Source organism: Delphinapterus leucas, chromosome 8 (genome assembly GCF_059928025.1).
Source record: "Delphinapterus leucas isolate spDelLeu-1000000601 "Yukka" chromosome 8, BTC_Dleu_Yukka2, whole genome shotgun sequence".
In the NCBI taxonomy this organism is placed as follows: Eukaryota; Metazoa; Chordata; class Mammalia; order Artiodactyla; family Monodontidae; genus Delphinapterus; species Delphinapterus leucas.
The window spans coordinates 19,557,381-19,569,617 of record NC_143136.1 but is presented as its reverse complement, the minus strand read 5'-3'; the positions used below and the strand labels follow the sequence as shown (position 1 = coordinate 19,569,617).

The 12,237-nt window shown below is 51.0% G+C and overlaps 1 protein-coding gene across 1 annotated transcript; it reads left to right on the top strand.

Moving 5' to 3' along the window:
• Positions 1-5,354: 5,354 nt before the first annotated feature.
• CATIP (ciliogenesis associated TTC17 interacting protein) lies at positions 5,355-11,427 on the top strand (the record flags this gene model as incomplete). Its single annotated transcript, XM_022568307.2, is given in 9 exon segments — positions 5,355-5,601; positions 5,986-6,186; positions 6,482-6,537; positions 6,705-6,791; positions 6,982-7,149; positions 8,800-8,924; positions 9,905-9,981; positions 10,317-10,405; positions 10,625-11,427. Coding segments are annotated over 9 exon segments (1,422 nt in total), but the record flags the coding sequence as incomplete, so codon positions are not given.
• Positions 11,428-12,237: the final 810 nt, after the last annotated feature.

Genomic DNA, 12,237 nt, shown 5'->3' with positions numbered 1-12,237 from the left:
TGGGCAAGCCCCAGGGCCAGGTCACTCTGGGTATGCCCAGCTTCAAGGGACAATTGCTAATGGTTCTCTAGGGCTTGGTGAAGCATTTTCCCAAGGCCTTGGCTGATCGTCTCACTGGAGCATCTGTCCTGAAGAATGACACATGTTTCTCCCGGAGCCAGCACTGACCAGCAATAACCGGGACACCTATTCTTTGCTTGCAGAACAGCAGGAGTGACAACTGGCCTTAGAGACCTGGGTTCTAGTCCCAGTTCTGTTACTCAACATCCAAAGACCTTGGGCAAGTAACTTCCCGGACCTCAGTTTCTTCACCTTCCAGTGGAGATGACAACCTTGAATGAGACATAACCCTTTCAAGTGCAAGTGACAAACACGCAGCCGAAAGGGGCTTAAACCAAAAGGGAAATTTATCAGGTCATGAAACTGAGAAGTGTAGGATTATGTCATGGTGACTTCAGGCATGAATGGATCCAGGGATTCAGAGGCATCTTCATCATTCAGCTCTGCTTTCTTCTATATTGATATCGTTCTCTGTCAGTCTTTCTCCCTGTAATGGAAAGATGGTCTCTAGAAGTTCCAGGTTTATGGGCTACTAGTTCATCAAACATAGCAGAACCTCTAATAGCCCCAGGGATTGAGTTTCATTGGTTCAGCTTGGATTATGTGCCCAATGCTGAGCCAATCATAGGAGTTAGGGGAATGGGCTTCTTTGACTGGCCAGGTTAGGTCACGTGACCACACCTGGAAAGGCAGTGTCAGACCCAACTGAAACACAGTGCACCGAGAGTGGGGAAAGCATCCCCCAGGGGAATAGGGGGCCTGATACCAGAAATGATGCAAGGCAGCAAACTCATAAGCCTTCACCAACAAGGCCACTTATTTGGAGGCTATTAGAAGAGTTAGACGAGAAAGGCATATGAAGTCACTTTGGAAAATGCTACATGTGATTTCTGGTGCCATAATTCATTATAGAGAAGAAATGGAGGTAGACACATGGCCTCAAAGGTGTTTGAATGATACGTAGTTTAAAAAATAACCTGGGGGTTGGGCTTCCCTGGTGGCGCAGTGGTTGAGAGTCCGCCTGCCGATGCAGGGGACACGGGTTCGTGCCCCGGTCCGGGAAGATCCCACATGCCACGGAGCAATTAAGCCTGTACGTCACAACTACTGAGCCAGCGTGCTGCAACTACTGAAGCCTGTGTGCCTAGATGTAGCCCGTGCTCTGCAACAAGAGAAGGCACCGCAATGAGAAGCCCGTGCACCACAACAAAGAGTAGCCCCTGCTCGCCACAACTAGAGAAAGCCCATGTACAGCAAGAAAGACCCAAGGCGGCCAAAAATAAACTAATTAATTAATTTAGAAAAATAATAATAACCTGGGGCTTCCCTGGTGGCGCAGTGGTTAAGAATCTGCCTGCCAATGCAGGGGACACGGGTTCAAGCCCTGGTCCGGGAATATCCCACATGCCAAGGAGCAACTAAGCCTGTGTGCCACAACTACTGAGCCTGTGCTCTAGAGCCCGCGTGCCACAACTACTGAAGCCTGCGCGCCTAGAGCCCGTGCTCCACAACAGGAGAGGCCACCGCGGTAAGAAGCCTGTGCACGGCAACAAAGAGTAGCCCCCGCTGACGGCAACTAGAGAAAGCCCACGTGCAGCAATGAAGACCCCACGCAGCCAAAAATAAATAAATAAAATAAATAAATTTATTTTTTTTAAAAATCCTGTAAGCAGTTCGTTTTTCACTGAATCACAGGCTGTCTCTCTCTTTTTTCTAAATCACAGAAAAGGAGAAAGGGAGGGGCAGCCTTAGAAGTTCCCAGGAAGGACAGAGAGCAGGATAAGTTGTAGAAGAGCCCTGTGTGTCCACATGTGTGTGTTGGTGAGGGGTTGTCCTAGTCCTCCCAGGCCCTGGCCACAAATGGAGCCTTTGAAAGCAGGTGGGAAGCTAACCCTGATGGTCAGTAAACCCTAAGCTTGGGCCAAAGGCAGGACAAAGTGGAAGAAAGAGAGAGGACTTGCACTGGTCTGGATTTGAATACAAACTCTGACACTCCGTGGGTAACTCCAGACATGGGACTCATGTCACCGAGCCTCCTTCTGGAGTGGCTGGGAGACCCAAATGAGATGCACAACGGTGTTCGGTGAACAGCAGCCTCTTTTTCCTCTCAGTGTTATTAATAAACTTAGTGCTAGTCTATCAGGGACAGTAGGGCAAGGAGATTAAGAACACGGACTCAAGCCAGCCCACCTGGGTTGGAGTCCACACCTTCCATTTATTAACTGGGTGAACTTGGACAAGTTACTGAACTGTTCTGTGCCTCCACTTCTCACCTGTCCGATGACGATGATGCTAACACCACCTTAGAAGCTGATTGTGAGGACTAAGTGACTTACTACCGGCAGAGCTCAGCGTATAGGGTACCCTCTCTACAGTAATGGCTGTTGTTCAATAGATGCCAACCCCAGCTGCCGGGAGGGAACATGCTGTCCATGTCACAGGCTCAGAAAGGCGTACCTGCCCAACACAGCCACACGGCTAGTACGTCAACTGCTCCAGAGCATCCTTCCCCTGGCGTATCAGGCCCTAAGGGGGGATGGTAACAAGGGTCCTTAACAGATCTCTTCCAGATGGTTAAAAAAATAGACAACAAACTGGATGTTGATCCTTCTGTGATCCACTTTTCCAAAATGCTTTCTCCTCTAAGCAGCTAGCAGGAAACAGCCAGCATCAAGCAGGAAGGAATCTGGGGGGAGTGAGAGAGTCGAGAACATGGGCTCCCAGGAGGTGGGAGCCTGTGTGGATAGGCAGGTGGGGGTCCTATGCAGCTAGAGGAGCCTGACCAAGGGGAGGTGAGGGGGACCAGGGGTGACAGGAGAACTCTAAAGGGTAGAGGGCTCAGGGAGCAAATTTTCCCTCAGGCCAGGAGTCCGGCATAGCTGGGATGGGGGGGCACAATAGGGAGGAGGACTATGTGGGCACCCCTTATAGAGCATCTAAAAAAGAGCAGTTTGCTTCTTGGGTTTTTTTGGCCATAAGGCATGTGGAACCTTAGTTCCCAGACCTGTGATCAAAACCGCGCCCCCTGCAGTAGAAGCACGGAGTCTTAACCACTGGACCGGCAGGGAAGTCCCTGCTTCTTTTTTTTTTTTTACACTTTGTCCAAATCAAAAAGATTTTGTTCAACTTTATGTAATTCACATATGAAAGCAAAACGGTTTGCTTTCTTCTCTTAGATTTTACTTAAAGCATCTATTTTTTATTAACTTTATTGAGATATAATTTACCTACCACAAAATTCACCCTTTTAAAGTATACAATTCAGTGGGTTTTAGTATATGCACAGTCTAATTTTAGAACATTTTCAGCATGCCCAAAAGAAACCCTGTCCCCAGTGGATGCCACTCCCTGCCTCCATGCCTCCACCCTTCCCCCACATCAAGCAACCACTGATCTACTTTCTGTCTCTATAGATTTGCCTGTGCTGGACATTTACACATATAAATGGAATCATACAATATGTGGTCTTTTGTGACTGGCTCCTTTCACTCAACATATTTTCAAGGTTCAACCATATTCTAGCATATGTCAGTACTTCACTCCTTTTTATGCTTGAATAATATTCCATTATATATATATACACCACGTTTTGTTTATCCATTCATCAGTTGATGAACAGATGGGTGTTCCACTTTTTGACTATTCTGAATAATGATGCTATGAACATCTGTGTATACGTTTTTTATGTGGACAGATGTTTTCAGTTCTCTTGGGTATATACCCCAGAGTGGAATTGCTAAGTCATATAGTAACTCCACATTTAGCGTTTTGAGGAACTAACAGACTACTTCCCAAAGCAGTTGTGAGTTTTCTTTTTTTTTTTTTTTTGCAGTACGCGGGCCTCTCACTGCTGTGGCCTCTCCCGCTGCGGAGCACAGGCTCCGGACGTGCAGGCTCAGCGGCCATGGCTCACGGGCCCAGCCGCTCCGCGGCATGTGGGATCTTCCCGGACCGGGGCACGAATCCGTGTCCCCTGCATTGGCAGGCAGGCTCTCAACCACTGTGCCACCAGAGAAGCCCTAGTTGTGAGTTTTCTTAATGCCACTGGCGGTGGTTCACGTGCAGAATTCATTTTGGCTTTTAAAAATTAGAAGTCAGAGCTTCCCTGGTGGCACAGTGGTTAAGAATCCGCCTGCCAATGCAGGGATACACGGTTTAGAGCCCTGGTCCAGGAAGATCCCACATGCCGCGGAGCAACTAAGCCCGTGTGCCACAACTACTGAGCTTGTGCTCTAGAGCCCGCAAGCCACAACTACTGAGCCCAAGTGCCACAACCACTGAAGCCCGCGCGCCTAGAGCCTGTGCTCCACAAGAGAAGACACCGCAATGAGAAGCCTGCACACCACAACGAAGAGTAACCCTTGCTCGCCAAAACTAGAGAAAGCCTGCACACAGCAACGAAGATCCGACACAGCCAAAAATAAAAATAAAAAAAATAAATAAATTTTAAAAAAAATTAGAACTCAATTTCTTAAAATGCAAATTTTAAAACATAAGCATTTTTAAAACTTTTAAGTTCAACTTAGTCATATCATTCTAATCATAAATCTATCTAATGTTATTACTAACTTTTAAGGGGGCTTTAATTAATAATTGGTTCTCTTTACAAAATTAAAACTGCTATAAATATGTTTATGCCATATTTATTCATTCTATATATTCTACTTCCTTTTTAAAAGCAATTGATTGGGTTTTTTTGGCCTCGCCAGGCAGCATGTGGAATCTTAGTTCCTCGACCAGGGATCAAGCCCTTGCCCCCTGCAGTGGAAGCGCAGAGTCTTAACCACTGGACTGCCCAGTGGCAATTGCAATTGTCAAAAGCAATTGATTGGGAAAAATAAGTAAAAATAATTCTCTAAAAAATTTTTTTAATAAATTGACAAACCAGCTTCCCAAGTACTTTTAATGCAATCTAATAAACGTAAACATATAAATATAGTAAAATTTAAGGTTTTTAAAAAAATATTTTGGTTCTACTTACAATCCCAGTAAGAATTGAACTTCAAAGTACACTTGTAAGGTCATTCTAATGATCCATGTCATCCCCCCTGCCTCCTAAGAATGTCAAATGCTCCCTCTGCTGGACAATACCTCAGGCTTGGACTGAGCCGCAGAAGCCACAGTTCCTACCAATTCTTCCAAGGTCTGGGTGTTTAGTGAAATGGGCTGATGGCCCTTTAAGAGGTGGTAGCTAGCTCCCAGTTGCCATGGAGACAGCTGGATACAAACTGGGTAGCAGGACGCAGCATGTCTTCCAAAGTTCAATCCAAAGGTGAGAAGAGGGCTGAGGAATTTGGGGTGGGGACCTGGAAAGGGGTGGGGCATCTTCTCCCTCATCATCCACCCTGGGGTGGCCTTGGAGGATCCTGCTCTTGGGACCCCTGCCCCACCCCTGTCCTTCTTCCCAGGGTCCGCCATCTGCCGTCTCAACCTCTCCTCCCTCCCTAGGCTTCAAAGCCAAGGATCACCAGCCCTCAGCCCAAGAGAGTCTGCCACCCCCAGAGGCCAATGCTGAAGCCATCAACTTCCTCAACTCCCTCCGTGAGCCTGGGCAGTGGGGGGGGGGGGGGGGCAAAAGTACGGACGGGAGAAAGGAGAGAAAGCCCAGACCTGGCCACCCCCTCTCTCAGCCTTGATTCTCCTGGGACTCACAAAGGGTGTGAGGCCCGTTAGTTGATATTCTTCAAGGGAAGACCCCAGGGACACGGTGTGGGTAGGGACTGGTGGGGATTGGGGCGGGGGAGCCTTCACCTTACGACTGCTGTAGAGGCCAATGGAGGGGAGGCAGGGGCCACCTGGGGGACATGGATGTGGAGGGAGTGGGTGGAGACTGTGGGCGCACTGATGGCGGGGGGGTCCGAGAGTTGAGACCTAGGAGCTGGAGCTGGGGCTTTAACTGTCCCCACGGGACCCTCACACACCCAGGGCAAGAGGAGCTGCTGACGCTATTCTTCTCGGAGACTCTGGTCATGGTCTCGGACACAGGGGAGCCTCAGGGAGAGCTGACCATTGAGGTGCAGAGAGGGAAATACAAAGACCAGTTTGGTGTCACGGCGTACTTCCCATTTGTGCATGCCTTTAGCCGCGGCTTCATGGACAAAATACTCTGCGGAAACTCCATTCTGGGTAGAGTTCCTGCTGCCTGACACCCTCTACCCCCACCCTTCCTCCACTGCCCTCCCCCTCCCACCCCCCAACTCCCAGGACCTTCACTCAGGACCAACGCTTTGACTTCACCTTGGTACTAGAACGAGGCAAAGAGAGTGCGTGGGACACGGGGGGTGACAGGGAAGTTAATCACAGCCTTAGTTTTTCCCTCGGACCACCCTACACCTGAGTCCTCCAGCCGGGGCCACCGCCTCCCTTCCTGCAAACTCCAGCCTTGTCTCCGGTGACAGCAGTGTTCACCTCCTCCCCCCAGGCTATCTCTCGTGGAAACTGGAGGTTGTGGAACAACATAATAAGGAGTTCATCAAGGTACCTCCTGGGGACCCAGCCTTGACCACATATGGAAAGTTTTCTATCCAAATTTCCCCTCAGTTTTCTCATTTATGAAGGAGAAACAACAAGGCGACCTCTGGGGGATCTCGCTCGTATACGATCCCGTGAGTCCCTGGTTCTCCCCTCCATGCTCTGGCCCTTAGTTCCACGCCCTCCCCATGGAACGGAAGATGAGTTTGCTGAAGCAGGATGATCAGCTGGCCGTGACCAGAATCATCAAGGAGGGTGAGGTAAGGATGAGAGCCAGGTGGGAGCCATACTCTACATCCTCTTTGGAACCAGGAACAGGGGACAGATGGTGTCAGGCCAGGAGCCTGGACTAGGGACCATATGGACTGGACCATATGCTCAACACCTGTCTTGCCCAACCTCCCTCCACTTCCTGGCTCAAGGTCCCTGACCCAGATTTGTCCTGAACAGGAAGTGAAGACCGAAGTGACTTTCTTCCCCTGGCACTCCATTGCGGGCTTCGTCTCCCAGGCTGCCAACCTGGTGCTGCTGAGGGTGATGGCCTGGAGGCAGACAGTGCCCAGCAACGCCCGTTTCCTGGCCTTGGACACCGAGGGCAAACTCTGCTATTCCACTTACGTGAGGGGTTTCCCTGGGTGGGGAATTGGTCTGGGGTGAACTAGAAGGGGCAAGGAGAATGCTGAGTTGGGAGAAAAGACAGCTCTGTGGAGTGGAAGAGGGGGTGGAGTGGGGATAAACCTAGGGCGTGGGGGTGAGACTTCCAAGAGCAAGAGAAAGCAAGACCGCATTTGTTAGAGGGAAGACCAAGTGTGAGGCAAGTGGCGTGAGCGAGAAGGACCAAAAGCTGGGAGCAGTGGAAGAAAGCAACGCTTTTTGCACAAAAGTCAGTCCAGGAAAAATAAACATCGTAGGGGCCACTTTTTTTTTTTTTTTTGCGGTACACGCGCCTCTCACTGTTGTGGTCTCTCCCATTGGGGAGCACAGGCTCTGGACGCGCAGACTCAGCGGCCATGGCTCATGGGCCTAGCTGCCCCACGGCATGTGGGATCTTCCCAGACCGGGGCACGAACCCACGTCCCCTGCATCGGCAGGCGGACTCTCAACCACTGAGCCACCAGGGAAGCCCCACAGGCGCCACTTTTAAAGACATATTTTTTTAAGATCAGGAAATGCAACATCTCCAACTGCACTTAAAAATTATTTTATTATGTCTCAACCCTTAAGGGTGTTTCTTATTTTTCTCTTATTTTGGCTAAACTTTCATCATCAACCTACCTAGGACTTCCTGTGATATGTGATTTTGAAGCCATGCCTCTGAACACACACTTTGGGGGCTGATTTGACCAACTTCGTAAATGACACTCTCGTCTTTTCTATCACAAACATGACAAACAGCAATGTGTTTGATACAAAGAGGCACATACCATTTCCCCCCAATTTTCTTTGAAATGTTTTTCTTATGTTAGCAGTTTTCTCCCTGTTGCTGTAACAGGGATTTATTTTTTTTCTAATTATTTATTTATTTTGGCTGCACTGGGTCTTTGTTGCTGCACTCGGGCTTGCTCTAGTTGTGGCAAGCTGGGGCTACTCTGCTGTGGTGCGCGGGCTTCTCTCGTTGCGGAGCGCAGGCTCTAGGTGTGTGAGCTTCAGTAGTTGTGGCACGCGGGCTCAGTAGTTGTGTCTCGCAGGCTCTAGAGCATAGGCTCAGTAGTCATGGCAGACGGGCTTAGTTGCTCCGCGGCATGTGGGATCTTCCGGGACCAGGGCTCGAACCCCTGTCCCCTGCATTGGCAGGCAGATTCTTAACCACTGCACCACCAGGAAAGTCCCCAGGAATTTAAATTTAAATTACAATGGGCAGCTTGCACGGGCCTGAGGCAGCCATAAATCTCAGTCTAGTCCCTCCTCAGCGTCCCACTACCCCCTCCCCACAAATAGCCCAGCCTCCACCCTCGCCCACACTCACACCTACTTGGTCATCCCTATTACAGAATCTGCCAACTAGAAGCACTTGGTCATGAAGCTGGCATGGGGACAGCTTGGGGCAGGAGCAGGGTGGAGCTGGCTCTCTATGAGAAAACCCCAACTTAACCTGGGGGTGCATCTCAAATCTTGGGGCGCCTAAGGGTCTGGACAGCCAAGGGCTGCTTATCACTGGTGAACAAGCAGTGAAGCTATAACCTGGAGAGAAGGGCCAGGGTGAGATGTGCGGGGAGGCCCCGGTGGGAATCCCCCTCACCTCCCTCCCTTCATTTTGGTTGCTGCCAGCAAGGCCTGGGCTCCCAGACGATCCAGGTGGGCCATCAGCAGGTGGAAGTGTTCATTGTGGAGCAGACTGTACACTCGGAACAGGGCATCCCCGTGTCCTGCCAGTTTTACCTGCTCTCTGATGGGTGAGCTACTGACGGTGGGGTGAAAGGGGCAGTACTGAGCACGAGCATGGGAGCTCAACCTCCTGGGCCGGGTCGGGGCAAAGGGAGAGTCCTTTTTCTGGGGACACCACCAGGAAGACTTGCTGTTGAGGTCTGAGCGCCCCTGCTTTATCCACTCATTCACCCTTTTTTCATATATTCATTCATTCTCCTGATCTTCACAATGCCTCCCAAACCTCACCGAAGAGCCCTGAATGGCTGAGGAAGTCAAGGTCAACTCCACAGGGCCTAAGGCGTCGCTAAAGCAGCTGCCACAGGTGTGGGTGTAAAACTGAAAAACACCCAAGTCTGAACAGCTCAGCACTTGATAAAATCAGCAGGCTGGGAGAAGCACCCCAGCACACTGCCAAGCTGTCGCCAGCAAAGTGCGGGCACCAAATCCTGAGAAAATTTGGGAGAGGGAGAAGCATTTGTTTCTTGAAATTTCCAAAGAAGTATTGACAGAAGCACTATACTAGAAAAAAAAAAGTAATCAGAACGTTGTGGGCTTTCCTTATTTCATAATTTAACTTGTTGTTTCTATTTTGAGTATCACATAGCAGGAGGCTCGTGATTCTTTTTATTTTTTTAAATTTTTTTGGCTACGCCCCATGGCTTGTAGGATTTTAGTTCCCTGACCAGGATTGAAGCCGGTTTCTTGGCAGTGAAAGCTCGGAGTCCTAACCACTGGACTGCCAGGGAATTCCCTTGTGATTCCTTTAGCGCTCACACCTCTAAATTTAGTCTTGCACACGTGCACACATCTCCAGGGTAGGAAGAGTCCCCAGCTTGAAAAGCAGGGGACATTATCTGGGGATCTAGAAATGAACAGGACCCTGGAACTCAAAGACAAGTGGAGGAGGGTAGGAGGGGGACAGCAGTAAAGGGAGGCCCCCAGAACACCCTTCAAAGGAGCGGGCTGGTCTAGGAAGACTCACACCTTCTTCTGTGTTGCACTCCAGGCACCTGGCCAAGAGGATCCAGGTGGGCTCCCCGGGGTGCTGCATGATCACCAAGGTGCCCACCTTGAGGGAGGCGGGTGAGTGAAGCCCCTGGCTGGTGGGAGAGTGAAGGCGAGGTGAGGAAACCTGGAGCCTTCCAGGGTGCATGGGTGGATTGAGTGTGCCATGGCCCCGGATCAGAGCCCGAGATGAGATGGAGAAGTTTTGCTCTCCAGCCCCTGTCTCCAAGGCAATTCAGGGACGATCATTTTGCTGGGAACCCCCTCCAGCAACTTCGCCCATATGGCCAGAACCCTGGGGTTTTACCTGAGCCTGCCCAGTACTGGTGTTCTTGGGCATCCCTCTGTATCTGAGGAAGGTTCTGGGGTCGGAATAGGCACGCAGCCTTCCTCCCACCCGCACCCACCCCCAGATGATATAGAGCCTCACCCAGTGTTTGAGAAGAAACCCCTGGTGTGGGAGGAGGACATGGAGCTCTACTCAAGGTTCGTGGACCGGAAGGTGAGGAGGGGCTGCAGCCAGACTGAGGTCCCCATCCCCCCATCCCCCTGCCCAGGGCGTACACACCACCCTTACTGATCACTTTTTCTGCCCGGTTGAAATGCATCATCCCTAGGGGTTAGGGGACTCCAGCGTCCCTAAGCCCTCCATGGGGCGAAGGGGAGGGGAGCTCCTGGGGCGCGGGGGTCCCGGGTCCGGCTCAGGCTCGAACCCCTCCAGGAGGAGCTCCGTCTCAGCCACAACAGCTATCTGCGGCAGCACCCCGAGGCCCAGGCGCTCATCTCCGACTTCCTGCTCTTCCTGCTGCTACACCAGCCGGCCGATGTGGTCACCTTCGCCGCCGAGTACTTCGGCCCCTTTGCGATGCGACGCCCGCCCACTCCGGCCTTGCGTTCCTCCAACCGGCCCTGCCCCTTCCACGAGCTGGAGCCGGAGGGCCACGAGGGCGAGGAGGGCTAGGCGGGCAGCAAGGCGTTCCCCCGGGGCCCAGCTGGCCGGGGTGAGGCAGGAAGACAAGGCGTCCGGACTGCGCTGGGGCGGCACGCGGGCGGGAGGCACCCGGGAGGCGCGCTTTCCTGCCTGCGGTTTTAATGGGAATAAACGGGGCCCTCCCGAGGCTTGGCTGTGAGCCGGATCCTTCTCTGACCAGCGTCTCGTGTCTCGGGCTTAGCATAGGAACCGTGAACAGGGTTTATCGAGCGATTTTCAGCCTTTCTTCCCAGCTGTTATTATGATCAATATCACTATTTTACAGATAAAAAAATAGAGGTACGAAAAGATTGAGTAACAGAGTAAACACGTGGGAAGTAGGATTCAAACCTGGATGTTGGATTCCAAAAACCCCCACTTTTAGTCACGAGGTTAGCCGCGATGGAGGGACGGGGCTTTTGGCGCACAGAATCATTATAGATTCCACCTAGCATAATTGCCCGCTCCCGCCAAAGAAAAAAAAACAGTCGATGTGTTCACCACTGACCTTGCTCATCACCCCCGAAGCTTTCCAAACCCTCTCTCCCTACCCCATCGCCAGCTCTCACACTCCACCTCCTTCCTCCCGGTTCCCACTATACGCAGGAACCCCCAAACTGCGTGGAGGGTCCCCAGTTAGCAATAGGATGGAAGGCAATCATCACCTCCTTTAGGTTCCTTGCTTAATGACAGTTCTGGCCAGTGGCTTGTTCCTGCCCAATACTGACCACAGCTCAGTAACAAAGAGGAGGCACCCTCCCCTGAGGCAGATGGTAATGGGCCTGCAGGCTCCATCCTTCAATCTATTCATTCCTCCCACCAGCTAAGAGATGAGGGCCTCCAGAGAAGCTTTGCACTCTAGTGGACAATAGGGGCCAGTATCTACAAGACTGTAATGATGGAAATGTGCTCTATCTGCAATGTCCAATATGGTAGCCACTAGCCACATGTGGCCACTGAGCTCTAGAAATGTGATTAATGTGACTGAGGAACTGAAGCTCTTTTTGGCTGCATGGCATGGCACGTGGGATCTTAGTTCCCTGACCAGGGGTTGAACCCGCACCCCCTGCAGTGGAAGGCAGAGTCTTTACCACTGGACCACTGGGGAAGTCCCTACTTTAATTTTAATTAATTTCAATTTAAATAGCCACATGTGGCTAGTGGCTACCAGACTGGACAGCAACAGCTCTAGAGGATAAGGTCTTTTCATTCAATCAGGCAATCAGCTCAACAAATATTGGGCTCCTTCCATGTGTCAGGATTGTTCTGAGCCCTGGGAGATCAGCAGGGACGAGACCAAGTTCCTAGCCTCATGGCACTTGCAGATGGCATGGAGAGACAGATGATAAACACAAAAGATAATT